This window comes from Takifugu flavidus, chromosome 12 (genome assembly GCF_003711565.1).
Source record: "Takifugu flavidus isolate HTHZ2018 chromosome 12, ASM371156v2, whole genome shotgun sequence".
Taxonomy (NCBI): domain Eukaryota; kingdom Metazoa; phylum Chordata; class Actinopteri; order Tetraodontiformes; family Tetraodontidae; genus Takifugu; species Takifugu flavidus.
The window spans coordinates 8,068,105-8,095,408 of record NC_079531.1 but is presented as its reverse complement, the minus strand read 5'-3'; the positions used below and the strand labels follow the sequence as shown (position 1 = coordinate 8,095,408).

Sequence of the window (27,304 nt, the reverse complement as noted above, 5' to 3'; positions counted from 1 at the left end):
TGACACTGGCTAAACATAACAGCTTTATTGGTTGACACAAACTCACTATAATCACACATTATAAACACAACGAGCGTATTCAGAGAAGGAATTTCCTTTCCCAGTCAGGCGTACGTGATGACCGCGTACTCGGAGTTGGTGCTCATTTTGCGGCTGATCTCTCTGGGCTGCGGGAGATGGAGTCTGTCAGCTGAGCGGGAAGCCTGCAGGTGACCCTGGGATTCATCCCTCCACCACTGGAGGGACGGGGGGAAGGAAAATGTTGGGAATTGACAGGCACCCCACTCTGACTTTTATTTAAGAAATAATATATCACCAACATTTTCCTAGCATATGAAGACATTGACTGTATTATGCATGAAGCGTAATAATTGTGCTCACATAGAACAGGTCGTGCAAAATTTATGATGATTGTTATATTTTTATAATTAGATTTTTCTGAGCGTGTGAATTTCACAGTGATAACTCAGGCGTTGAATGCGTTCCCCTTTTTGCATGGCAACATAGGAGATGATGACCATATTGGTATTATACCCTAAATATTTCTAATGTAAAACATATTAACTCTTTTGTCCCTTACCTCTTTTCCATCTCCGGTAGACAGGTACCCAACCTGGGTAAGCTCTGGTGTACTGACGCCTCGAACAGTGATCATGATGTCCGCATATGGAACCTCAGTGTCACTGTCATTGTCTAGGTCGAAGAAATGATTCAGTCTATTAATAACTTTGTGTCTTTGTGGCTTAGACGGTGAAGTGGTGTCAACTCATCTTACCTGGGGTAGGAATCCTCAAAGTCACTCTTTCACCTTGCATGTCAGCAGACAGAGGATACAGCAGGGGTGAACAAACCAAACAGTAAACAGATTGGGCATTTTTTCAAAACTCATTTGAATCTTTTTACCCTTCACCGGTGAACTGGCAGCATCTAAACTCAGTGATGCACTAAATAATAGATACAACAAATAATTTGTAAGCAAAATGTTAGCTTTTACCATTATTACCTTTAAATGTATTGATTCATACTCACTTTGTGGAGGACACAAGAGGCTCCCCTGCAAGATGATAGTTGTATTATAAGATTATGCCTATTTAAAATTTTAGAGTCATTATCCCAGGTTTGGTAATCACCTTTACAACTGCAGCGTTGTTTATTGCGACTCAGGCAGAGATAGGCTGCTAATACTGCCAGTGCCGTGGCCACAGCAACAGTAACTGATGCTAGAGCCTTAATTCCAATAATTTCTCCTGTTGAAAAAATATAACTGTTATTCTCCTGTTATAAAAAATCAAACATCAGTAGTAGTTTGGAGTTTATTTTAGAAAGAATATATATTCATGAGATTTTTGGTAGTGTTATAGAAAAACAGTCCACCTTTGCTGATATCCTTTGGTTTTCTGGAAACAGATGCTGAGAAATATAAAATTTAGTATCCATTAACATTGAAAGTTGCAATCCATGCTACGATTGAATGTTGTGTATTTGTGTACTGAATGTTCTATACCATGAATAACAGTAAACCTCACCAGTGTTCGTTTTAGTTTCATGTGTAACTGTAGATGGGTAATGGGTTGTTGTTGGAGCTAAAAAGACAAAAAAAGAACACAGTTTTATATTAAATGTTGAGCCATTTTGTGATACAATATTGATAATCCTATAAGTTTGTTCACCTCGCAGCTGCAGTAAAACAGTCTGCTGAATGTTTTGTGCAAGTTCAACATGATCTGTGTTCTGCGTGTAACAAGTGTAGTTCTTCAGATCTTCCGCGGTGACATTCGGCAGATGAAGGGAAATTGTGCAAAAGTCCATTTGAGTGACTTTCCCGTAACAGCCTGACCTGTCTGATGCCTTAATCCAGCAGCCTCGCACGAATCCAACAGAGCAGTCGTAGGTACAGTTTAATATTAGAGAGTCCCCCAATGCTACAGTCAACACATCAACCTGAATGTTCCGCTGTTCTCTGTGTGTAGAACCTGCAAAACAAGGAAATGCGTATCTTAATGAAACTCGCTGCATGTATTTAACACAATTTAAGCATCGCCCCAACATTAATATACTTTACCTTGTGTTATTGCTAAAAGGAGCATAGCGAAAGAGAAAATCATCATCACTGAGATTAGTTGTTTTTATGGCTTCCGATGCCTGACAGCATGCAACCCAATGCTGGTTTTATCGCGTAGTGTAGAGATACTTGCACCTGCAAAATGCAAACTTTTTTTTTTTTTTCAAAATCCTGTGCACAGGCCCAGGAAGTGGTATGAGGGGTATAAACTGCTTAAATATAATTCATAACCTTCCACGTGTAGCAGCTGACTTCCTGCACAACAAGGCTGTGTTGAGAGTAGTGAAGAGGAGTCTAACACATGAGGACGTTCAGATCCATTTTACTTACACATCAATAATGCAAAGCATACATGATTTACTCCTGCTCAGTCTCTGCACTCACTCAGAAAGTGTCTGATGGAATGTTTTGCACTCAGATCGGATCGTTTTGATGGCCCTTGATCTCTGATGGTTTGATTCATTTCTGGATAATTGCTTCTAATGCCACTCATTTGTTCTTTTTTTAAAAAAAACAAATACCTTTTAATACTTTTTACACACCTGCATTAATTATGCACCACATAAATAACTGAAGTGCCAGAGAGACTGTATCTAGGCTAGCATTTGCACATGCTCATGTATAATGGAAGCAGAGGATACAGTTACGGAGCGTCGCGGCACGCCATTATCAGCAGAGCAATCACACTGGAATCACATTCCCTGCTCTTGTTACACTTTCAGTCATTAAAGCCCTCTCGCTTTTCAAAGTTTTAGACAGTCTGCTCTACTGCCTGCACATATCAAACGGCCCTAAACGGAAATGACAGAAACAAGAAACAGTGGAGATGCAGTAATAATGTGCTGCCGAAAACTAACCCACCCGTTGTGTTTTTCAGTTTCAGGGATTTTTGTCTTGCTGCTGACTCAATGTGGACTCAGCTCAGGTAAGGGGGTGCCGACTACACAATCAAAGACTTTGAGTTATGCTTACAGCTCTTACATTTAGTTATGTTTGCCAGAATTATCTGGCGTGACCACAGAGCTCGGCCATGGTAAAGATGTGGACGTGTGTCCAGAAGGAAAATACTTCTCCCATCAGTTTTGTTTAGAGTGTCCTTCCGGTCATTAGTAAGTTGTCTTTTGTTGTCTATTAAGCGCAAACATGAGCGTTTGTACCAAAAAAAATGAATTCATTTTACTAATTTTGTGTGTTATTATCTCCAATGCGCCTTAAATATTGCATTTTTGTTCATAGTTGTCCTGGCAAAGCATCTGCACCTCGCAGATGTCCACCAGGAACATTCAACTTACATACAGGGAAAAGCACCCTTGGTGACTGTAAGGTAACGACACTGTTTACCACTAGAGTTTGCAAAACCATGTCTCTAATTAGGAGGCACTCTTAATTGTGTGTGATGCTGAACAGTCAATTGTTGTTGCAGTGAGTGGTCTGTATGTTCTAGCCTTGTTTTCCAGGTCTGATCAGTTCAGAAGACAAAGTGGACTGCAGGCTGTGCCCAGCAGGATTCCAGTGTGATCCAGCCACTGGGACGCTGTCTTTGTGCCCATCGGGACAATATTCTCCAGAGGGAGTCCTGAAGTGTCTCTCCTGCCCTGTAGATTCAGTCTGCCCCTCTGGGTTTCCAATCAAAGTAAATATGACATAAGAAACCACTTCTCCAAAGCTGTGTTCTGTATTTGGAGACCATTAAATCAGACTCCCTTTACTTTTCCTCAATATTTCTAGTGTGGCCCTGGCAAGGAACCCAACATAGAGAAGACTTCATGTAATGACTGCCTCCCGGGCTTCTATTCCACTGTCTGCACCATCCAGTGTCTGGAGTGTCCTGCAGGTTAAACCTGAAATGACAGCAAAATTTAAACAAATCTGATTTAAAGGTAACAAAAGGATTAAAGCTGTACTGCGTGTCTGCCATAGGGAGTCACTGTCCACATAGTGGGATGTCACAGCCTCTTCCTTGTCCTCTTGGATGGTCTTCTGCACCGGGACAGAAGTCCTGTCACGGCTGTAATGATTCATCATTGCTGTGTGGCGGGGTTACATTTGCAGCCCCTCGCTGGAGCCAGCCAGCCATCAGGTCCAGCCAAACAATCATCTGTCGTCCAGGGACCTACAAAGACATAAAAGAAGGCATGACATGTGTGATCTGTCCAGCAGGTTAGTGTGTTTCACTGCACATTGGCATTTTTTATTAAAATCTGCTTTCCTAACTTGAATCCAATTTTTCTTCTTGCCTCAGGTCATTACTGTGTGGGAGGTGTTGCTATTCCTTGTCCTGCAGGGACTTATGGGGCCCAAGAGGGTCTGCAGAATCTACGAGAGTGCACAATCTGTCCTGCAGGTATGTCCTCAACAGTGACTGAACTCATACATGATAGAAAACAATGTCAGTCTGTATCACTGTCCAGGAAACATTCTGATAACCTAATAATCTATAAATACTTTTCTCAAGGTTTTTACTGTCTGGAAGGCAGCTCACAGAGACCCACCTCCCACTTCCTGTGCCCACAGGGGTTTTTCTGTGAAGAGGGCACCGCTAGCCCTCACGGGTCACCTTGCCCGGCTGGTACTGCAGGGGAACAACTGGGTCAGACAAGTAGGGCAGCCTGTAAGAGATGTAAAGAAGGATGGTTCTGTCCTGCAGGCAAGTCTTAAAACTCCTAACACAGGAGTATTAAAAAAAGACTTGACTTGAATATGAGGATCGATTCAACAGGATTATTTTAGACTGTGCTCACTGCTCCAGTCTCCTCATAAAATCTGTGGCCCTGGCAGGTTCAGCGGGGCCTGGATTGCCCTGTGCTCGGGGAAGATATTGTCCTGCCGGTGTAGAACAGGAAGTTCTATGTCCTCCTGGTACCTTCACACCTCATCAAGGAGCAATAAGTGAGGTTATATTCTTTATCACTACTGCTGTAAAGTGACTATTTTTACATGCTTTATATCACGTTGAGATTTATTGATTTCTTCGCAGCGTATAATGCTTATGAGGCTCAGAGTTGCCATGCAAAACTGTTATTTTGAAATATCCTTCCAAGCCCTCTGCAGCTTCACATAAACTATGACGGAATTATAGCAGTCTACCTTGGCGAGGCTCAGTGGTTATATAAAAACGTCGGTTAGTTTTGCAATATATGGATGAAAAATAGCCTCTTATTCCTGTTAAAATAGATCAGGTCTTATCTAAAATGACGTTGTTCTGCCTGAAAGCATCATGATATTCCCCCCAGGTGTGAAAGACTGTCTCAAATGCTTGGCTGGTTTCTACTGTCCGGAGGGGACAAGCAACCCCGTCCCCTGTCCTCCGGGCTCCTTTAACCCCTTAGAGGGTCAGGACGAGTCCACGGATTGCCGGGAATGTTACGCCGGAAAGGCCTGCACGCAGGTGGCTCTGAGAGCTCCGGATGTGGACTGCATGCAAGGGTGAGTGATCCCTTTGAATTTTTAACTCCAGCATGCACAGTTTTAATAAATACCAGTTTACTTCAATCTGGACAGATTTGTGTGCCCCCCTGGTTCCTCTAAACCCAACGCACCAGCCAACGCCTGCCCTCCAGGGACACTGAGCAATCGCACTGACCTCACCGACCGCTCACAGTGCCAGCAGTGCCCAGCGCGATATGCTTGTCTTCGAGGTGCCATTTATTTTCATCTTGAATTGTCAGAAAGAATGATTTCAACTGAACGTGACAAGAGATTAGGAGAAATCTCAACCAAATTTATTGTAATTAAAACCAAGATTTTGTCTCTCCCACCACACTGACATTATTTATCCTTTACAAGGAACTGGTGGCATCCAGCGGCCACCACTCCTTTGCTTTGCAGGGCATTATTGTCCACCTGGAACTATGTTCCCCACCCAGTACAAGTGTCCTGTGGGGACATGGAGTGGGCAGAGTGGATTGGAAACTGAGAGGGAGTGCAAGCCATGTCCACAGGGCTGGTACTGCTTGGCTGGGTCTGGGTCTCCTTCTGGCCGATGCAGCTCTGGACACTTCTGTCTGGAAGGTAGACCCACAAATGTCAATGTCAATCTTTAAGGAAGGTTTTCTCTGTGAAATTGATTTCACACACACACACACACACACACACACACACACACACACACACACACACACACACACACACACACACACACACACACACACACTGTATGTTATCTCTTCCATATCTGTAGAAATAAGTGTAAATATAATTATTTTGATGTTGCGTCACTAGGGACTGCATATGGCACTCAGTTTCCTTGCCCTGTGGGAACGTACAGCATCCAAATTGGTAACAGACGCAGTGAAGACTGCCTGATTTGTCCTGAAGGCTCCTTCTGTCATCAGGGCACCTCGAAACCTTCACCGTGTCCACCGTGAGCACCACTGGCATGTCAAATATCAGCAGAAAGATTTTAATATGGCAGATGCTAAAATGGATGGCATTAATTTAGTCAAAATGAAAGATGTTCAGTATGATTTATGGTGTGTAACATGTTCTTTATTTCCCCAGCTCCACATATCGCAATCTAAAAGGAGGTCAGAGGCTGGAGGACTGCATTGCCTGCCCTGCTGGCTATTTTTGTCCCCACTCTGCCACTGTCAACCCCAAAGTGTGTGGAGCTGGCAGCTTTTCTGTAAGGCTTCATCTTTAACACAGGATGGTGTGACTGGTCCGCTTGCTGGAGCCGGTGTTTTAGTCTTTGCTCTCTTATCTGTTCCGATTTTGCTATTTTTAGAGCCCACGCTGATGTGTGTGTTTTATATTACTCACCATGTATGTGTATCTTTAAATTCCAGCAAGTGATGTAGGTAAAAGCACATTAGAGATGAGTTTCCAGTCCTTATTCTGCTCTGTCCCTCCCCCGTACTTGCCAATAAATTTGACTTCATTCCTCTAAATCTTCCTTCACATTATTTTGTGTGTAGGATGAAGGCTCGTTGGAGTGCTCTCCATGCCTGAAGGGTCACTTCTGCAGTAATGAGACCACGAGCGAGGAAGCTATGTTGAGTGTCATGGTGTGCCCTCCAGGGTTTCTCTGCTCACAGGGTTTGGCCCGGGACCCCCAGCGGTCAGCTACCCTCTGTCCTCGAGGCTTCTACTGCCCCGGAGGAGGCATCGTGAGACGTTGAACCAGATTTCTAAAGTAAAACAAAAATCATAAATAACTAATTAAATGTGATTTCCTAGCAGGATCCAAATCCCATTCCTTGCCCTAATGGTACATACAGCGAATTTCCTGGATTACGTGATGTCACTGACTGTTTCCTGTGTCCCGAGGGAAATTACTGTTACTCCCAGAATCCTCAGGAACAACCAATTACAAAGCCCGTAAGATCACTGCTGTAGAAAATAGACAAGTATTTTATTATAATCCTTTCTACAAAGAGCAGACATGACATGAAACATTCATGTAATTTCAGTCAGGAGTGTGTCCTCATGGACACTTTTGCCCCGTAGGGACTGGTTTTCCTCACAGTTACCCCTGCCAGGCTGGCCAATATAGAAACAATACACTTAATCACAGTGGAGAGGTGTGTGTTTTATGTCCGGCCAGACATTACTGCAGCAGACTGGGAACTTCCACACCTTCAGAGTGTCCACAGGTTGGAATAGATCACATTTATAGATTTTTTTAAAAAAAACTCATTCATTGCATATATGATGGTGGGCATTCATATAAAAAATGTCTCTTTCTTTGTAATAGGGCTTTTTCTGTCCAGAAGGTACATCTGCTCCAGAGCCGTGTCCTGAGGGGACGTTCGGTTCACGTGTAGCTCTTAGTGATGGGTCTGAGTGCTCCCCGTGTGGTGGAGGCCAGTATTGCAGTGGCGTGGGACTCTCGGAGCCCTCTGGAAGCTGCCGTGAGGGATTCTACTGCAGACAAGGGGTCAAGTCTGCAGTATGCAATTCATTTTTCGCGTTGCAAAGAATTACTTATAATTGAATTTTATCCATGGTCTTGGAAAATATTCCATAAAGTATTTTTGTTCTGGCTGCCTATAAATAAGTTCTCTAACAAAAGAATTCTTAATGTTGGTACAAACACTCACTGATATAGTGATGAAAGTCCTGTGTGGAAAAAATGGATGAACTGTAAAATATAAGACTTATTCCTTTACATGGCTGTGCTGTGTCTATGTTTAGACTCCTACAGATGGGCCGTCTGGTGGATTGTGTCCTACAGGAAGTTACTGTCCTCTAGCTTCCTCGTCTCCTCTGCCTTGTCCTCAGGGCACCTTCAGCAACAGCACTGGCCTCAGCACAGCTGAAGAGTGTGTCAGCTGTCCACCAGGGTGAGGCCAAACAGTGACGCAGTCATATCAAATAGACGCTTTACACCTTACACTTTAAGTGCTGTTTTGAAGAGGAAATGAGCTCTTCAGTATTACAGTTTAAATCAGATGAGCATATTGTTGTTCTTTAGATAACCATTTTTTTTAATTCATTTATGATTTATAGATCAAATTTAAAACTCTGTTTTTTTGTTGTAAGTTTAGTTTCTCTCTTGCTCAGTTTCTATTGTCTAGGGTCCAACAGCACCTCACCGACCGGCCCTTGTTTTCCTGGTTTTTATTGCACCGGTGGCTCAGCTTCACCCACTCAAAATGAAGCACAGGAGGGCCACTATACATTAGAGGGGGCATCAAGGGCCAAGCCATGTCCCCCGGGCACTTTTCAGTCTGTAGGAATAAAGCAAAATACCCTTCTATAATAATTAGAACAGGGATAAGCACAAAGTGAGGTTACTGTTCGTGCTTTACAGAGTCGAGGTGCACAGTCATGTGTGGAGTGTCAGGACGGGAGGCTGTGCAACCAAAGCGGCCTGTCTCAGTCATTATTGTGTCCCACAGGACACTATTGTCCTCCTGGGTCCTCTCTTGCTCGACCCTGCCCTCAGGTCTGTATCCTGCTTATGTGTGAAATGAAGTGTGTGCAGATTTGATGTTCTCTGGTTTTTCAGAAAGTCTTAATAGTTTTCATGAGGATCAATCATCTTTCCATAATTGCTGTTTTGTAATGATATTATCTGATCATTCAGGGGACGTACTCTGACCAACCCGGTGGCAATGTCATTCTACACTGTCGTCCATGTGAGGCTGGTTGGTACTGCAGCAAAGCAGGCCTCTCTGAGCCAGAGGGGCCCTGTAACTCGGGACACTACTGTTTGCCAGGGGCCTCCACTGCCTCTCCAGTAAGAATTGGCTTATCCTGATCAATGTTCCATAAAAGCGCACGGTAATGCGCTTAGAAACCATGGTGGTTTGTTAGAAATGATCAGTGATGATGTCAGGCCTTTTGGAATTTATGGTGTTAATCAAATTTAGACATCCTTTTAAGTTTTGCTGGAGTTAGCTGTCAATATGTTTTATCAGTAAATCCTTGAGGAACCGTTCTGCCGTCTTTGTTCAAAGTTAAAATTGAATTTATGACTGTTTGACAGCTCCTGGCTTCCCACACACTTTAAGGGTTGTGTCAAAGCTAATTGTCCCACAATTCATCATAAATTATATTATATTATGCCTTAAGAACTTGCAGGGAGTGTGTGGGAGATTAATGACAGATCCAAACTACCCACAACTTTATCTTGAACCTTTAAGACTCACTGAATAGAATTTGACGCATTTTGGCGTTTTTTCACAGGTTGCCATGGCCACAGGGGATGTGTGTTCTGCAGGCTTTGTCTGTCCACCAGGAACCATGTTTCCCCAGCAGCACCCTTGCCCTGTAGGAACTTGGAGCAGTATTGTGGGGGCCCAAAACCTTTCTTCCTGTTGGCTCTGCCCTCCAGGACTGTACTGCAACAGCACCGGACTCAACCAGCCCTCCGGTGTTTGTAGTAGTGGTATGAAGCCTAATTACATTCTTTAAAATGGAGTAAATTAATGTATGAAATGCTTTTATTTTTATAGACATTTCAGGATGTATTTTGTGGCCTGTATTTGTGTCTCTCCTGGTTTTTAGGATATTACTGTTCAGGAGGAGCAGTTTCAGCCATGCCCTCAGATGGTGAGACAGGGAACATTTGTCCAGTGGGTCATTACTGTCCCCTGGGCTCATCTTACCCTGTAGTCTGTCCAGATGGCACATATTCAAACACTACAGGTACAGAGCAATCCTTTAATGTTTACATTATTGTGATTTTCAACCTGAAATGTCACCTTTAATTCATGGAGGGGTTGGAATGTGTGAAGACTGTCCCACTGGAACCTACTGTCTGTCAGGAGAGGGTGCCCAGCTCTGCCCAGCAGGACACTACTGTCTAGGTGGAGGTGTTGAGGGCATTCTTCCCTGTCCTCCTGGCACGTACAGTCCTCAATTAGGCCTCAGCCAAGTGGAGCAGTGCCTCATTTGTCCAGCAGGTGAGAGTGTTGTCATCCAGTTATCTTTAGTGCCTGGCCGGCGTTACACATTCACATTATGTGAACATTTTGTCATATTCTGTAACCAGGTGGGCGACTTTAAAACTCTAACAAAATGTTCTTGTTATTAACTCATTTAGGCATAATGTGACAGTCTTTTTTGGTGGTGTTCCAGTTTTCCCATACTCTTTTGACAGGGTTCTTTTGTGAGGAGTGGGGTCTATTTGAACCTACTGGACCCTGTCAAGCTGGCTACTACTGCATAGCAGGTTGCTCCAGAAGGGATTATATCAATTTATTATTATAAATGAGTTCAGAGAAATTTAGCTATTCCAATGTCTCAAGGTGTAAATTTTCCAAACCCGGATGGGAACTTCAGCACTGGAGTGGGAGGAGCTTGTCCTCAGGGAAAATACTGTCCTGAGGGCACGGGTATTCCACTGTCCTGCCCACCAGGAACCTACTCAAACAGGTGGATTTACCACTAGAATACACCCATCACAGCACAATTCTGAACATTCAAGCTCTGGTTTATGTGCAATGTTAATGTGATTCTGTATGTGTGTGTTTTCAGTCTCTATCTGATGGACATCTTTGGCTGTCGAGCATGTCCACCAGGTCATTTCTGTGGCTCTCCTGGTCTTAACTATCCATCTGGGCTTTGCCAGGCAGGGTTTTACTGTGCGGGTGGAGACACTAAAGCTACAGGTAATTAAAAAGTGAAAATATTATTGATGTCATATGATCGCGTCTGATATTATTTTAACCTTTTCTAAAACAGCCCATCACAGATCAGCTCAATTCTTTATTAATTTCTAACATCAAAACTAAGGTTGCATTCTAACTGAACAGAGAAGAGCAAGTGTGCAGTGTGTGAAGGGAATTAATCAGAAATAGGTGTTAGTTTGCATCGGGAATGACACTGTTTGGGAGTAGGGGTATGTTTAAGAATTGGTCATTACTGAATTAATCAATTTTACAGACTCCATCACGATAAGGATTTCTCAGTCATAAGCTCCTTAATTAAATTTCTAATTGTCATATTTTCCCTCTCCAGGCTCAGAAGGAGGAATTTGCCCCAGAGCTCATTACTGCCCGGAGGGTAGTGCAAATGCGGTGCCCTGCCCAGCTGGGACCTATTCCAACCTTACCGGCCAGTCTGCCTGCTCCCGCTGTCCTGCAGGCTACTACTGTGCAGGAAAGACTGACCAGTTCACCCAGTTTCCTTGCCCCCCTGGGTTCTACTGTCCTGATGGTATCCGCAAAATATGACCAATATTTATCCTTTTGCCATAAAACTGTAGACATAAATACGTGATTCAGAGACATGGAAATCCTATGCACAGGTACGCGGCATGCGACACAGTTTCCCTGCCCTCGTGGATACTACAACCCAGAGCCCATGACTCAGAGTCTGGACAGCTGCCTTCCCTGTCCTCCAGGACATTATTGTGAGAAGGAGAGACTGACTAAAGTGTCTGGGAAGTGCAAAGCTGGTCAGTGTCAAGAGTGTCTCTGTGCTGGTTTGATTTTTCTTTCCTGCCAAAGATACAATCACAGCAATATGGTGTAATTTATCAGTGTCAGAATTTCATTCTGTATGCCGTCCTGTTTGTCTCGAGCGGCCAGCAACTCAGTTGAAAGCCGTCTGGAAAGGGGGAGGACATGTAGATAAAGCGTGAGGCATGGCAACTTTCCCGTCTAGCTAAGACATCGCTTTACTTTCTGAGCAGCAGCAGCAGCCTGCTTATTGAGTCCCGTAATGCTGCTCTCATGTCCTGTAATTGTCTTCTTTCCACCTTCTTGCGTGGCAGCAGAGTGTTTATGCATTACAGGTCACAACATCTGTTTCCCGCTCTCCCTCAGGTTGGTTTTGTGTGTCAGCGGCGTGGAACTCTCAGCCTTTTGACCTAGACAATTACACAAACGCCAACTGCCTTTGTCCAGCTACCTCCACGGGGGGCCGGTGTCAGGTGGGCTTTTACTGCCCTTTAGGCAGCCCAGAGCCCCTGCTATGTCCACCTGGAACCTTCTGTAACATGTCAGGTATTTGGAAACTGATAAATATGATTCTGTGGTTGAGGGTACTGACCTCTAATTCCACAAATGCACTTCGACTTTAGAACCAGTAAACATTTGCAAAGCACGACACAAGAATCTCCACAATATGTAAAGACTACATCATAGTTTTTGCTAATAGAGGCTTTTTTAGGGATGTCAAATACGAATAATCAAACTTATGTTGCTCATAAGGGTTGGCCCTGCCAGTGGGTCCCTGCTCCCCTGGGTACTATTGTACAGGAGGAGCCACACACGCCAGACCAACAGATGGAGAAACAGGCAGCCTCTGCCCACCAGGGACATACTGTGGTAAGCTTAAGGCTTCAGGCATTTACACTTCTAGCAGGAAGTTGCCGACAAAGTTTTTAGACCTGGTAATAATTGCGTAATAAAGCCTGGACCCCTGCTTAATATTCCTTCCAGTGTATTCTGATTTCTACCACAGCCTAGTGCAAGACTGTGTAATGTCTTGCGCTATCTTTATAGTCAAAGAGCATAACAAATTGTTTTCTGCTACTGTGCTCAACTTCGCTGTGTGTCAATTCAAGGCGCAGGGATGTCAAAATAAGATCCATTATATATTCTTAAGTAGCTTTAGCTGTTACATAATTTGACTCAACACCCCAAAATACCAATGTTCGCCTCTGAGTAATGTGATTATGAGTAATCTTATATTTATATGTCTTCACCCGTGTGGGATGTCTCTACACTTTTCTTCCGATGCATCCTGACTACACTGTCTGTCTTACCCTCCCCCCAGCCCACAATAGGCATGTGAAAGCAATGAAAGAGTGGATGAATGAATCACTGGTCCAAGTTTCTCCTCTGCAGTTGAGGGCTCAGGAGAACCAGAGTTGTGTCCGGTTGGTACTTTCTCCACTGTGCCTGGTTTACCTAGTGAGGCTGACTGTCAACCCTGTCCTGCTGGTTTTTATTGTGGAGAACCAGGACTCAGAGCTCCGACTGGACCTTGTAGTCATGGTCTGTTCATGTATCATAACAGGATTTATGCTGAACTCTGTATCATTTTCATATTATACTACATTGTCCTTTGGACAGGCTACTGGTGTCCCCCTGGTCAGACTGTGGATGCAGCTTTGCCGTGTCCTCCAGGCCACTTCTGCCCACAGGGTAGTGCAGCTCCAGAACCATGCCCACCAGGAACATACCAGGACAGAGAGAAACAGGCAGACTGTACTGTCTGTCTATCAGGTAGCAACATTTTCAGATATTAAAAAAGTGCATTTTATTGTTTTGTTTTTTATTATCTCTAGCTACAGATGTGTTTGTTTTCAAGGATTCTACTGTGACTCACGACTAGCTAACGCCTCCCTACTCAGACCTTGCCCTGAAGGACACTACTGCCCTGCAGGCACTTCCCTGCCCAACCAATACCCTTGCCCCACAGGCACCTTCAACCCTAGACAGGCCACTAGCAGCCCTTCTGACTGCATGCTATGCGGTGCTGGACAGCATTGTCCTTCTGCAGGACTAACACAGCCAGCAGGTTGAGAAATAGGAATTATTTTATGTTTATTTTCAGCTGCAGTACTGATGTACCAATGCATCAAATTACAGTATTTAATAAGAATGGTTTGTCTTCCCTGTAGGACCATGCCACGCAGGCTATTGGTGCAAAGGTGGGGCTTCCTCTCCCACTCCTCTGGATGGATTCTCAGGCTCACCATGTCCTCCTGGTCATTACTGCCCCCAAGGTTCCAACGGACTCAGTCACACGCATTATATCACCATTGCTGCTAACACAAAGCGGTTATGCAAGTTTCATGGAAGGACCCATAAATAGCCTCAACATTTATTCTTGATTTATCTCAGTGACTAATTTCTGGAAGAAGACGTTGCTGTTGACCCAGTCGTGCTTAAATGTAGCCAATCACAAAAACAATCTAAGTAAAAAAATACATACTTAGTGTGTGAAATAGAGCTTAAATTAATAAAATGGTGTTATAATGCTTCCTCTCCGGTTCTGTTTTCTTAAAGGCCAAAACCCTCCAAATTCATGGAGCACAAGACAATTTAAATTCTAAATTCACATGTAATCATACATATAGGTTGTGTTATTTTCATTCAAATCATCATTTGGTTGCTTACAAGAAGCTCAGACTGCATATATTATTGATGACATTTTCTTCAAATTAACGTGTATATCTCCCCCCCGGCGCTGAGCACTGGCCTGTCCATTGAAAACACTGCCGAGGGGCAAACATGGGACCTTGCATGCAATTCTAGGTGTCTCTGACTAGTTCTGTCACCAAAATTTAGTTTCTGCAGCCATTCTGCAGAATACATATGACTCTGCGAATTGCTTTTGAATTGTTTGAATGTGGACCAAGAAGTGCTGTTGTCGTCTTCCTTTCATAGGCACCGTGGCTCCTTCGGCCTGCCCCCGGGGAAGATTTTCAAACAGCTCAGGTCTGCGTGTTGTGGAGGACTGCAGACCCTGCCCCGGAGGATTCTACTGCGACTCTGTTGGCATCACTGAGCCTAATGGACCCTGTCGTGGGGGGTAGAGATTTCTATAAACTTCAATCTCTTGTCATCTTTCGTGTTTATTATGAGCTCACGGGCAGTGTTTTGAGAATTGTTGTTTTTCTGCTGCAGATATTACTGTGTGGGGGGAGCCGTCACACCTACTCCTAGTGATGGAATTACAGGAGGACCTTGTCCCGAAGGTTCCTACTGCCCAGAGGGGACCGTCCAACCTGTGCCTTGTAAACCAGGGACATTTACTGCTGTTACACGTGCTACTCAGTGCGAGCCGTGTCTGCCTGGCTGGTACTGTCTGTCTGGCGCTCTGTACTTGTGTCCTGCAGGTTTGGGTTTTTTTTCGAATGCGCTTAAAAGCACTTTGATTCCCCCCCTCCCATTTGTATGCTAATCACCACCACTCAAAGCTTAAAAGAACCAAAAACTTTAGAATGAAGCCATTATCGAAAAAGTTTGCTAAATTTCGTGAATCTTTCATGCAGGCTTTTACTGCCCAGAGGGGACAGGCTTTGACCAGAGGTCCTGCCCAGAGGGAACCTATAGTCCTGACCCAGGGCACTGGTCTGTGTCTCAGTGCAGACAGTGTGACGGCGGCCATTACTGCTCTTCTAGAAATAGCACAACCGTCAGCGGCCCCTGTCAGGAAGGATATTACTGTACATATGGAAATACATCTCCACAACCACTCCTAGTGGTTAAAGGTGAGCTGTTTTACACTCTAGCCTGACTTTTTTCACACCCTCATCATTATGCATTTGATATTGCTCTTCATTGGTATTTGTAGCTGTTGTTTTTGTGTCTCACCAGAGGAGGGAGGACCGTGTCCTGCTGGTCACTACTGCCCAGGAGGCAGCATCTTTCCTTGGCCTTGTCCACGTGGTACCTTCTCTAATCTCACCAAATTAGTCTCCCAGGTCAATATGACGCCCTATTGCACTCAAAAGTCTTTCAAACTAACACAAAGACATTCATCAGTCATTGATGACAGCTGAAGTTAACTAATCCTTCTTGTTTGTACTCACATTACATCCAAGTCAGAGATCTAATTAAACTATGAATAGAGGATTTCCTTTTTACAAGACAAGGGTACAAGGGTAAAAAGAGCAGTGTTGAGCTTATAGTAAAATATTTTTTTTGGTATTGTTCTTATATGTCAAAGTAGCTGCAAGTATAGTCTGAGTAGTCACCATGGTGCCGCTGTTGCTTTCTGTTCTAAAATTTATGTATGAAGAAAAAAGGTTTTCCTTTGCCCTCATTACACATTAGTTGAGACTGATGTGTTTTAAAATGCATCTCAGGTTCTCAAGTTGTCACATTTTGAGGCCAAACTTTCATACCATGAAATTAAAAGTAAACGATGGAGATGAAAGAACACCGATAATGTCAGTAAATAAGATTTTTTTTTGGGTGGGGGGTACCCACAGATGTCACTCAGTTGTTTTTTTTAGTGTATAAACACTGGATAAATTTTCCTTTTTTATTTTATTAATTCTCTTCCTCTCTCCTTTCCTCTTACATCTTTCTTGTTTCCTTTCTCAGGAGGAGTGTCAGCCATGTCTCCCTGGTTACTACTGTGATGCTGAGGCACTGTTGGCACCTACAGCACAATGCTGGGAAGGTTTCTTCTGTCTGCAGGGCGCGGATCGCCCTGACCCTCCTTTGAGAGACAGCCGAGGTGGACCATGTCCAGAAGGTGATCAGATGCTGCGACGGACAACTGTGCCTGAAAGCAGCTTGGAACATAGGTTTAGATAACCACAGCCTGATAATCTTGCAAGAAACACAATAAAAAATCGACCATTTAAACTTCCCAATGAAGCTTAAGTTGCCCATTAGCCTGGCTGGATAAACGGGTCCTTGGAGTTAATGGGGCTAAACACAAGCAGCTGCTCTGTTGAGTTAAACAATTCAACCCGTCCTTGTGGAGGACCAGTGTGTGTGCTTCACTTTCACAATTCTTTGTCTTTACATAACTAGACTATTACTGTCCTGAGGGCTCTGGAGCTCCTCAGCTATGCCCCTTGGGAACCATCAACATAGAAGAAGGCCAAGCCAACTGCAGCAGCTGTCCCCAGGGGTAAACTATCAGCCACACTCAGTTTAATATAAAAAAAACACCAACTGTAATAACAGCAGTAGAACCTATCTGTGCACTACATGTGTTTCCTGATGACCACATGTGTTATTCATGCCTCATTGGCACCACCATCAGCTTTGGCCCTAATTATTCCCATTTTATCTGCATAGTTTCTACTGTCCAAGCAGATTTAATGGTTCTCATGCCAGAAGTTATGAGTGTCCGGTAGGTCATTACTGCCTGCCAGGGACCTGGTCCAAACATCAGTATCCGTGTCCAGCTGGAACCATAAATCCAAACTCTCGGATGACAAAGCCTCAGGACTGTCTGCCCTGCCCTCCAGGTCACCTGCTATTTACTGCTAACTATTATGAGTTGCCTTCAGCTCAACTAGTTGAACGGATGTTTAGGATGACCTTGAAGTGGATGCAGCAGAATGGATGACTTTATAGTGCAGCTGTTTGGATCATTACAGCATATTAAACCATCATTCTGCATTTGAGGCTTTGCTTGGAAAACCTACATGATGTTTGCCAATGCTCCAGGTTTCTTCTGTGCATCTACTGGAAAAGCTGTTCCTTCAGGCCAGTGTAGTGGGGGGTACTACTGCACCTCTGGGGCTCACTCACCCACGCCAGAGGACGGAGGGGCATCAGGAGGTTCATGCCCCGAAGGTCATTACTGTCCCCAGGGATCGTCAGCGCCACTGCCCTGTCCCACGGGATACTACAACAACAAAAACAGAAGCAGTCGTCTCTCTGATTGTCTGACTTGTCCTGCAGGTATCGACTCATTTCCTCTTTGTTTATTTATGTATTTACATGCATTCTTGAGAGTTTATGCACATAGTAATCTCATGAGGTGCACAACTATATCGCATCTGTCCTGGGTTCCAAAACATTCCACAAAAGATACCATTACATTTTGGGTATGTAAGAGCTTGCATACACAAAAAAGGATTTATATCGGAAGACAGGCTTTTATAACCAGCAGTTTAAGCTTGACTATGTAAATATTGTGTTGTTGTTTTGGTATTTATGGATCAAATGTGTTGTCCAAAGTCCTATTTGGGTTGATGTGCTGGATTTTGTTTTGCAGGTTTCCTGTGCATCACCAGGGGGCTCTCTCTCCCTTCTCATGTTTGTCCAGCGGGTTCTTACTGTCCTGGCGGCACGAACAGCAGCCAGCAGGTCTCTGTACTCTGCTCACCTGGGAACATGTGTCCACCTGGGTCTGACAGACAAGTGCCGTGCTCCCCGGGGACCTACCAGGATTTATCTGGACAGGTGCAGAAAAAGGATAAATAGACCCTTCTAATGTTGAAAAGGATAGTGGAAACAATTTCCCACCCATCTGAGGCGATAAAGAAGATATAGCACCTCTCAGTTACCACAACACACAAACATAAAAAACAACATATGCACAATGACACATTTAGCTTTTCTTTATATTAGCTGTCATACATGACTATTTTCACATAGTTATGTATCTCTAGAGAAGCAGCTATAGCTACATTTCAACATATGTGGCTATTGTATATGTTATAGTTGCGGGGGTGGGGGGGGGGGGGGGGGGGGCATTTGCAGGATACTCTGAATTCAAAAACAACCTTTAAATCTGTGCATCCTGTGTATCCTTCTGTAGGCTGACTGCATTACATGTCCACCAGGATTTTACTGCGCTGGATCGATGGATGCTGATACTGGGCTTGTTGGTGGGACTCGCGCTCCCTTGCTGTGTCCTAAAGGACACTATTGCCCTCCAGGTATGAGACAATATACATCAATACTGACATAATTTCCATGTTACAATTTCACCAGATCATGTTATGTTGTGTGTATGAGATGCCTGTGATACTGCAGCCTTTGTCAAAATGTAAATATAGTTAACAATTCAAAATTTGCTAACACTTGAAATGTTACTGAATTGCCTGGACTGAGGAATTAATGTTTATCCTGCAAATGTGGCTGTAACAGAAAATGCTTTTTTTAATCGAACAAATGGGCATTCAAGAACGTAATCAAGATAAAGATCACTGCGCAGCGTTCACTTCTGGACCATCTGTAGATGTTTTGGACTACTTATCCATAGGAACGCAGTCTGGTGTAGCATTCCCATGTCCAGCTGGTGCCTTCAACAGGCAGATGGGCTTGTCCAATCATTCAGGCTGCCAGCCCTGTCCTCCAGGGAGATACTGCAGTTCCTCTGGATTGGCAGCCCCCACTGGGATCTGCTCTCCTGGGTAAATACAGGCCATCCGAACAGCCCACTAATCGTATAGTTGCGACACGTAACAGCCTGTTTTCTGTTTATTATGTCTCCCTGGCCTGTGGTTGAACCTCCCTTATGCTCTTCTCCTGCTGTCATACTCCGTCAACACTGCTTCCCCTTTTCCATCATTGCTCTGCTCTTAGTTACCTTTGTATCCAAGGCTCTGTTACTGCTCAGCCAGAAGAGGAACCAATGGGACATCGTTGCTCTGCTGGATTTTATTGCCCCCCAGGAACCATCTATATGATTCCCTGCCCTGTTGGGACTTTCAACTCAGTTGACGGTGACGCAGAAACCAATGACTGATGTCATCAATTTAAAGTTTCACATCCTTAAAACAATAGGATGGAAATACAGCATTTTACTAAATACCAATTCAGTAAATCTTTTTATTTCTTTTCAACAAATGAGATGAGTTGATGGTGTTTTTCTTGCTGTAGGGGGGGTTTCCAAGGAGGTCTGTCAAGCTTGTTTGCCTGGACATTATTGTGCTGGAGTTGGCCTTTCTTCATCATCTGGGCCCTGCAACCCAGGATTTTACTGCACACAGGGGTCTACAACAGCGGCTCCTCGGGGTAATACTATAGGTAACTGGGGTATTCTTGCCTTTATGTGGTGTTGGGACATGCACAGCAGAGAAGATGAGGGTTCTACCTAAGTATAAGAGGTCTGCACAGTGCAGAACAGTTTTCGCTCTCCATTGTCTTGTTATTTTTTCTTTCTTTCTCGAGTTTTACAGAAAAATGGCTGTAGTTGAGATATTAGTGTGACAAATAACAGCCGACAATAAAAGTCTGTTCTTTTGGTTGCAGGAGTTACAGCATCTGACACCCCCACTTTCCATGGTGATGTGTGTCCTGCAGGTCACTATTGTCCAGAAGGCAGCTCGAAGCCGAGGCCGTGCCCGCCAGGTATACCTCCATCATGTTCAGACGGACTTCTGCCAAAACTGTAGAAGAGTTCCAGTAATGATCGTGAACAGGAAACAGGCTACAATGAAATGACGTTCACCTCCCTAAATGAGCTACCTGTCTGACCACCATTTTATTACAGTATTATAAAACTCTCAGCGGTACAGTGTAATTGGTTTATGTATTCACAACCGAGAGTAAGTTGTAAAATCCATTGGGAGCCCATTAACCTGTCATCCTTTTCAGATAGCCACTTAACCTATTAAATAATTGGTGGCTTGTATATTATGCCCATACAAGACATTAAAAAAACCTTGGTAATTCTCTGCATTTCATAAAAATACAAAGAGAACAACTAGACAAAAAGGAAAAATATAAATTGCTATTTACTTTCGTGATCATTTGACTTCCATACAGGCACATTTTTGACAAAGTCTGCAGCCGAGTCTGAAGCTGACTGTGAACCCTGTAACGAGGGGTCTTACTGTCCCTTGTGGGCGCAGACATCTGTCAACCTTCCCTGTCCCCCTGGGTGGTTCTGTCCACCAGGATCATCCCTAGCGCATCAGACAGGTACGGCACACATTTTCAGAGATTATCAGGGATTGAAGCACATACAGTCTTCTGCACGTCATCGCGTCACATTCACTCCAAAAAGAAAAGATGAACTGAATGTACTGACTGGAGAAGACGATGCTGTTCTCAGATGTAAAACTGAGTAATACTAATTAATGCTACACATCACTCACATTTAATGCTGCACCTTCTCATTAGAGAGAAGCAAAACTCTGTGAAGGGAAATTAATTGCACTCCCAGGTGATGCAAATTACAGGCATTGTAGCAAGATGCATGGGATTAAGAGGCAGTAGCTTAGCTTCTTGATTAACTTTGCTTAACTAATTAGTTCATCAAGACTGAAAAATGCCGTTACACGTCCATGGCAAGTTTTTGTCCCATCGAAGACTTTGCGACCAGCAAATTCAACAGTCATCTTCATCTAAGTGGGCACATTTTCCGTCATGTTGACGCGTAACTACAGTGTTTTTTGAATGCCATTACACCAGGAGCATGCGTTGCACTGATGGAGATAATGGGAGGTCTCGGATGAATATTATACCTCAGACTTTTTCCACCATTGATTGGAAAACCTTTCATTCATTCAAGCGTGAAACAGCCCAATAATCAGGCTGGTTGCTGCTTCTTTTCCAGCAAGTCTTCCATTTTAACTCAACAGGCATGTCCACTCCAGCAGTCATCCTTTCTTTTGTGTAAATATGCCACGATAATGATGCACTTAGGTGCTATCATACTTAATCCAATTTTGCCGTGGCTCGAGTTTCCACTGCTCAGGTGAGGGTGTGAAATTTATACAACTGTGTCACAGGTTCGGAATGCCCGCCTGGCCATGCCTGCCCAGCAGGTAGCGCCAAGCCAACCGTCTGCCTCTCTGGCACTTTTCAGTCTTTGTCCAGACAGTCCACATGTGACAGCTGCCCACGGGGTAATAAAGATAAAACAACTGTATAGTAATGTGCACAAATAACCATATGCTCTCTGTGTTGTATCTGTGAACTGTGTCACACTGCTGTGTCCAGGTTTCTACTGTGTGGAGGGCTCATCTGCACCATCTCCATGTCCGCTGGGCACCATCGGTCTGTCAGCTGGCAGGATGTCCTCAGCTGACTGCTCTCCGTGCCCCTCTGGTTTCTTCTGCAATGGCAGTGCACTGACAGAGCCAAATGGACCATGCAGTCCAGGTCTGATAGTCTGAGAGTACTAATACAGAGAAAAACAACTCCAGACACCTGAACCATGAAATTATATTTATCTGTTAAATCCGGCTCATGTTGTTTAATCCTTCGCAGCCACTGTGTTGTTTTAGTGAGATGTCTGATTGGTTTGCCGACCATAGGATATTTCTGCTCCCGGGGGTCCTCTGAACCGTCTCCTGTCTCCAGACCTTATGGAAACGTTTGCCCAATGGGTCACTTTTGTCCTGAGGGTAGTGGGTCACCTAGACCATGTCCTGTTGGCAGCTTCCTACCAGAACCTGGAGCATCTGCTCTATCACAGTGCCATCCCTGCCCCCCAGGGAAATACTGTCTCAGCCATGGAAGTCCACAACCTACAGGTGGGGGGTTCACATGATATTTCATTAATTAAAGCCCTCTATCATGCATACACGTTTTTGTCTTTTTGCCCCAGGGGGACTAGAGAAGTGAAACTAAAGGACTTTTCTTGTTAGGTCTGTGTTTTGCTGGCTTTTTCTGCTCAGGGGGTGCTGACACCCCCACACCCCGAGTCAACTCCTCTTTATTCGGCTGTATTTGTGAGACACTGGAAGTTTACACAGTGGAGATCATCGCCGCTTTCCGGATGCACAATCTGGACTGCTTCAGTAATTCCTCTGGTAATAATGCTTTCTTGACAACTGAATACACACAAAGGCATGAGTGTGTGATAAAAATAAAGGCCAGATCCTTAACTCCCCCCCTTTACCTGTGATGCAAATGATCACTGTGTTACATTTTTAAGGAATCTTTTTTCATCCTCCTGGCACCCGAAAAGTGGTTTGCTGTCTCCAAATCTCAGACACCTTCATGCCTTTTCTGTCGTGATCTGTTTCAGTGAGAGAGGCCTGGATCGATGTGGTAGAGCCACGGGCAAACTCAGACCCCAATGTGACTCACCAGCAAGCACGTCTCAGGAGCCGACATTATACCTGCTCTTCCTACAAGGGAGATATTTGCCCGGAGGGTGGGTGACTCTGACACTGAACCCGTGCTCCCTCTGAGAAGCTTTGATCATTTCTTCAGGCAAACATTTAATTCTTCTTGCTTCATGACATGAGTCCCACTTACTGTAATTGCTGTGGCTGCTTCTCTTTGTGAACCTGCCTTATTAATGCCGGCCCAAAATTCAGAAATGCTGGGATTTAATTTTTCGGAGGGAAAGCTGTCGACCGATGGGCATCACACCGTACCGGCTAATAGCAAACCAGCAAACCGTACATTTCATCCCCTGAAGCAGTAATTGCTTCCTGAGAAATTAGAATCTGAACTCCGAATGAAAAAAGTGAGAAACGGACTGCTGGGATAGAAACTTTGAGAAAGTGCCTTATCTAACCGGGGGAGCCGTACACAAAGGAACAGTAATAATCCTGATTGATTTTGTCTCTGAAGTTATTTTGTGGCTTTTTTTCAGGCTTTTATTGTCCGATGGGCTCTGCCTTACCTCAGCCCTGCGAGGCTGGTTTCTACTGTAATCGGACAGGTCTCAATGCCCCAGCCGGGCTTTGTGCTGCAGGATATTACTGTTCCCAAGGCTCTTCGGTCCCCAATGCAACCCCTTGCCCTGCAGGACACTACTGCCCCGATGGGACTATTTTCCCTTGGCCCTGCCCTCCTGGAACAATGAAAAGTGAGATATTACTCTTTCATTTACACATTCATAGCTGAGATATCTCCCAGGTAGAGGTGGAGCTGGTTATCGCAGGTATGCAAACTCACTATCCTCCTTTTGCTTTGGGATGAATTAATGAGAAAGGAGTTATCGGCATGTGCTGCTGAACTCAAACAACACTCACAATCTCTCTATTTTTGCACACAGCTCTAATTTTCTTGCGTCATTCTTTGAAATTCAGTGATGGATGAAAATTTGAAATAGTGTAATTGAAGCCTTTATCTTCCCTTTCAAGCATATTGTGGCTTATTTGCATAATTGTATTCTTGTCTTGTGGTGGAAAACAAGAATCATATTAGAATTCTCCGTCTTCTGAGTTTGTTTACGAATTATATTTATGTATCTGCTGTTGAGGTAACAAATTTTTAATGTTTTTATTATTGCTTTTGATCAAACCAGGTGTTAAAGAGCACACGGTGGATTTAAGGTTTAACTCTGAATAATATTGTGCCCGGTGTGTTCTGCAGATTATTTGGGCGGGTCTTCGGTTGAGGAGTGCCAGCTCTGTTCTCCAGGACACTACTGCCAGCAGAGGGGGGCGGTGGAGCCAAGCGGCCTGTGTGCGGAAGGCTTCTACTGTCCGGAAGGACAGATCTCTGATAGACCGCAGCAGCATGTGTGTTCAGAGGGACACTTTTGCCAGAGGGTAAACTCTATTAGTGTCCACAATTATGTCACGCTTAAGTCCTCAAAATTATATTATGTAGCTGCATGAGTTCTCATGAGTTTCAGCTCTAGTCCATACTGCCGTTATCGCTGTCTAAGTTGTTATTATTCCAATATGTTTATGAATCATGCAACTGTCCAGACAGAAAATATACTAAAATCAATGTAATTGTTGCTGGTTAATGTTCCAGGGTAGTGTCAGCCTGACAGCCTGCCATCCAGGAAGCTACCAGCCTACAAGAGGTCAAAGCAGCTGTGAGACCTGCCCTGCTGGTTTTTATTGTCCTGAGCAAGGTAAAATCTGAGGATAAATCACTGGTCAAGAGAGCTCAGAACAGCTGGGAGCACATATTCCACACTGTCTGTATTTTAGGAATGACACTTCCAGTGGAATGTAAGAGAGGGTTTTATTGCCCCAGTGCATCAGCAACTCAACATCCCTGTCCAGCGGGGACTTATGGGAACGCATCACGCCTGACTGAAAAATGGCAGTGCTCACTGTGTGACCCCGGGATGTACTGTAAAGGAACAGGTAGAATGTAGCCAGTCAATCAATCAATTTTCTTTTATTCTGTTCTCTTTGAGGCTAAAAACACCTTTGTATGGGTTATTTAAATCGGTTTTAATATTTTTTTATGTGAAGGGCAGACATTTCCCAGTGGGACATGTGCTCCAGGGTTTGTCTGTGTGGGGGGAGCATCTGAACCTGCACCACTAGACAGTCCGGGTGGATTTCCCTGTCCTTCTGGCTTCTTCTGTTCTGCAGGAACCTTTGTACCAAAACCATGTCCAAAAGGAACATTCAGGTACATATCATGCTGCTTCTTTATTATGCAAAAATGTTTTTAGTACGTAAATTCTTCTTCTAAAAAATCTTGCACCCTCCTTATAAGAATACAACATTCTTCTAGGTACTAAACAAACAATTGAAAATGAACATTCAGCCAAATGTTTGAAATGCTAAATACATTTTAAGTATTTTCCTATGAATTGGATTCTATTTATTACAAATATGTCAATAATATGTCTAATCAGTGAGCAGAAAGGACTGGTAGATGAGTCTCAGTGTAGTAGTTGTCATCCTGGCTTCTACTGCTCAGAGCCCGGCCTCTCGACTGTGTCTGGACCCTGCCTGCCAGGTCAGAACTGAGGCCTGAGTTAATTTCCAATGCACTCTAATTGTGTTTATCTTTGCAAATGCTTGATATAAAGTGCTTTTCCCAGGTTTCTACTGCCTGGAAGGATCACAATCTTCCACTCCAGGATCAAGTATGTTTGGAGGCATCTGTCCTGTGGGTCATTACTGTGCTGAAGGAAGTAGCGTACCCTCACCCTGTCCAGCCGGCTCTTACCAAAACGAGACTGGAGGCAAAGGCATACATGACTGTAAACCATGTCTTCGTGGTATGCAAATGTTATAAAAGGAATAACATTGCACATATTATCCTCTCGGGAATATCATCAATGCTTGAATGTCTGCCCCAGGCTGGTTCCAGGAGTTTTTAGCACAGGCAGAATGCAAACCCTGTCCTCCGGGCTTCCACTGCCAGGCGCTGACTTCCAGCCCTCGGGCCTGCCCTGCTGGCTACATTTGTCCTGGAAATGATCATCCGCTGCCCTGCCCCAGAGGCACCTATAGTCCAACACAGGGTCTGACCTCCATGGGTAAAAATGAGAAAGACTGAAACTTGCAGTAGTGAACAAGCATCCATGGATGAGTGATCTCACCCGACAGGTTGCTTGTTTTTCTGTCTGGACTGAGGTCAGTGCTGACCACCTTTGTTTGCAGGTGAGTGTCTAACGTGTCCTGCTGGTCAGTTCTGTGCATCCGAGGGTCTAGTTAAGCCTTCAGGCCCGTGTGCAGCAGGGTTTCTTTGTCTGATGGGAGCTACGGCTCCAAACCCCACTGACAACCGGACAGGAGCCCTGTGTCCTCCCGGTAGTTTCTGTCAACAGGGACAGCGAGCAGGTAGGAAGTCAACTTAATACTTAGATGGATTTCAATTACCCTCAACTTGTTTTTTCCCCATTAGGCATTTGCTGGGCAGGGTTTTATTGTGACTGGGGAGCCAGCAGACCAGATGGAACTTTGTGCCCTACTGGGTTCTTTTGCCCCAGTGGAACACCAGACCCCGTCCCTTGTCCTGCAGGAATGTTTAGTTCTGATGCTGGGAACACACATAAAGACAACTGCACTATTTGCCCTCCGGGGCATTATTGTGAAGGTAGGCAAAAACTGGCACAGCACATACTGCAACCCTAATGCATCATGCTAACAGCTGCCATGTAAAAGCAGCTCAAATTAAAGGGCAGATTCTAATCAAGGTTTTTATAGACCCATATGTTCAGCTTTTAATGAAAAAAGAAAGTCAAAGCAGTTCTCTGGAAGTCTTTTAAAGTTAATTTGGGAATTGAATTCAAAGTGAAAATTTAAAGTGAAATCCTTCCCTAACAAATAGTTTTTAACTTTCCAAATAATAAAAAGCTGTCTCAGTATTTGAAAGGGTTGAAATTGTTCTCTACACATTAATCATTTTTCACCTTTCAGAGGTGTTGATGGAATTGCTTTTTCCTCCACAGTTTCAAAGATTTTGTATTTATATGCAGAACAACAGGGCCATTTTTGAAGAACACTGTGAAACTGATGTCACTGTTGAGACAATTGAAACAAAAATTTGTAATGAATTATTTAGGTCAAAGGCATTTCTAAGATAGAAACTAAGGGAGATGATTTAAAGTGGTTTCATGCTGAGAGTTGTATATTAATGTATCCCTTTCTGGCTCAGTTGAAGCAACAGTGAAACCCGCTCTGTGTCCCAGCGGATACTACTGTCCCCCTGGCCTGACTCGAGGATGGGAGTTTCCATGTCCCACTGGCACCATCCAGAGCCAGGCCGGAGTCTCAACTCCTGAGAGCTGCCTTCCCTGTCCTGCTGG

At 44.2% G+C, this 27,304-nt stretch overlaps 4 protein-coding genes across 5 annotated transcripts in view; 3 read left to right on the top strand and 1 right to left on the bottom strand.

Moving 5' to 3' along the window:
- Window positions 1-10: 10 nt before the first annotated feature.
- On the bottom strand, window positions 11-2,224 carry LOC130534775 (uncharacterized). Its single transcript, XM_057049314.1, has 10 exons — window positions 2,063-2,224; window positions 1,671-1,973; window positions 1,527-1,583; window positions 1,375-1,410; window positions 1,131-1,247; window positions 1,030-1,054; window positions 904-944; window positions 776-808; window positions 581-693; window positions 11-236 (listed from the first exon to the last, which is right to left on the bottom strand). The coding sequence occupies exons 1-10, from the start codon at window positions 2,106-2,108 to the stop codon at window positions 105-107; spliced, it is 903 nt and encodes a 300-aa protein (XP_056905294.1). The 5' UTR covers window positions 2,109-2,224; the 3' UTR covers window positions 11-104.
- A 304-nt stretch (window positions 2,225-2,528) lies between these two features.
- On the top strand, window positions 2,529-4,897 carry LOC130535335 (multiple epidermal growth factor-like domains protein 11). Its single transcript, XM_057050326.1, has 9 exons — window positions 2,529-2,987; window positions 3,063-3,171; window positions 3,299-3,386; window positions 3,507-3,695; window positions 3,791-3,896; window positions 3,983-4,222; window positions 4,305-4,420; window positions 4,518-4,709; window positions 4,841-4,897. The coding sequence occupies exons 1-9, from the start codon at window positions 2,864-2,866 to the stop codon at window positions 4,895-4,897; spliced, it is 1,221 nt and encodes a 406-aa protein (XP_056906306.1). The 5' UTR covers window positions 2,529-2,863.
- LOC130534773 (multiple epidermal growth factor-like domains protein 11) lies at window positions 4,513-7,683 on the top strand. 2 transcript variants are annotated; one of them, XM_057049313.1, is made up of 8 exons: window positions 4,513-4,951; window positions 5,296-5,488; window positions 5,564-5,700; window positions 5,849-6,073; window positions 6,284-6,425; window positions 6,563-6,686; window positions 6,979-7,381; window positions 7,474-7,683. In XM_057049313.1, exons 2-7 carry the CDS (start codon window positions 5,481-5,483, stop codon window positions 7,180-7,182), a joined length of 840 nt encoding a protein of 279 aa, XP_056905293.1. In that variant the 5' UTR covers window positions 4,513-4,951; window positions 5,296-5,480; the 3' UTR covers window positions 7,183-7,381; window positions 7,474-7,683. The 2 variants fall into 2 exon arrangements, with proteins under 2 accessions (XP_056905293.1, XP_056905292.1); XM_057049312.1 differs by lacking the exon at window positions 4,513-4,951 and having other exon boundaries at window positions 5,109-5,488.
- Window positions 7,684-7,836: 153 nt separating this feature from the next.
- The window catches only part of si:ch211-286b4.4 (SCO-spondin), a 34,281-nt gene continuing 14,813 nt past the window's right edge, over window positions 7,837-27,304 (top strand). Inside the window, exons 1-47 of the mRNA XM_057050325.1 lie at window positions 7,837-7,914; window positions 9,093-9,245; window positions 9,695-9,896; window positions 10,016-10,156; window positions 10,228-10,413; window positions 10,611-10,682; window positions 10,759-10,885; window positions 10,988-11,121; window positions 11,471-11,668; window positions 11,760-11,909; window positions 12,280-12,459; window positions 12,667-12,783; window positions 13,306-13,455; window positions 13,534-13,686; window positions 13,772-13,981; window positions 14,085-14,189; window positions 14,854-14,998; window positions 15,094-15,305; window positions 15,462-15,680; window positions 15,787-15,893; window positions 16,519-16,672; window positions 16,957-17,056; window positions 17,227-17,399; window positions 17,602-17,838; window positions 18,155-18,342; window positions 18,701-18,821; window positions 19,148-19,298; window positions 19,471-19,610; window positions 19,768-19,914; window positions 20,140-20,238; window positions 20,656-20,811; window positions 21,624-21,740; window positions 21,835-21,996; window positions 22,152-22,370; window positions 22,485-22,649; window positions 22,868-22,996; window positions 23,444-23,659; window positions 24,169-24,347; window positions 24,559-24,661; window positions 24,741-24,899; window positions 25,011-25,173; window positions 25,403-25,506; window positions 25,592-25,771; window positions 25,853-26,032; window positions 26,157-26,336; window positions 26,401-26,592; window positions 27,154-27,303. Of these exons, the coding sequence (XP_056906305.1) occupies window positions 7,837-7,914; window positions 9,093-9,245; window positions 9,695-9,896; window positions 10,016-10,156; window positions 10,228-10,413; window positions 10,611-10,682; window positions 10,759-10,885; window positions 10,988-11,121; window positions 11,471-11,668; window positions 11,760-11,909; window positions 12,280-12,459; window positions 12,667-12,783; window positions 13,306-13,455; window positions 13,534-13,686; window positions 13,772-13,981; window positions 14,085-14,189; window positions 14,854-14,998; window positions 15,094-15,305; window positions 15,462-15,680; window positions 15,787-15,893; window positions 16,519-16,672; window positions 16,957-17,056; window positions 17,227-17,399; window positions 17,602-17,838; window positions 18,155-18,342; window positions 18,701-18,821; window positions 19,148-19,298; window positions 19,471-19,610; window positions 19,768-19,914; window positions 20,140-20,238; window positions 20,656-20,811; window positions 21,624-21,740; window positions 21,835-21,996; window positions 22,152-22,370; window positions 22,485-22,649; window positions 22,868-22,996; window positions 23,444-23,659; window positions 24,169-24,347; window positions 24,559-24,661; window positions 24,741-24,899; window positions 25,011-25,173; window positions 25,403-25,506; window positions 25,592-25,771; window positions 25,853-26,032; window positions 26,157-26,336; window positions 26,401-26,592; window positions 27,154-27,303 (7,303 nt within the window). The remainder of the gene's footprint in view (window positions 7,915-9,092; window positions 9,246-9,694; window positions 9,897-10,015; window positions 10,157-10,227; window positions 10,414-10,610; window positions 10,683-10,758; window positions 10,886-10,987; window positions 11,122-11,470; window positions 11,669-11,759; window positions 11,910-12,279; window positions 12,460-12,666; window positions 12,784-13,305; window positions 13,456-13,533; window positions 13,687-13,771; window positions 13,982-14,084; window positions 14,190-14,853; window positions 14,999-15,093; window positions 15,306-15,461; window positions 15,681-15,786; window positions 15,894-16,518; window positions 16,673-16,956; window positions 17,057-17,226; window positions 17,400-17,601; window positions 17,839-18,154; window positions 18,343-18,700; window positions 18,822-19,147; window positions 19,299-19,470; window positions 19,611-19,767; window positions 19,915-20,139; window positions 20,239-20,655; window positions 20,812-21,623; window positions 21,741-21,834; window positions 21,997-22,151; window positions 22,371-22,484; window positions 22,650-22,867; window positions 22,997-23,443; window positions 23,660-24,168; window positions 24,348-24,558; window positions 24,662-24,740; window positions 24,900-25,010; window positions 25,174-25,402; window positions 25,507-25,591; window positions 25,772-25,852; window positions 26,033-26,156; window positions 26,337-26,400; window positions 26,593-27,153; window position 27,304) is intronic.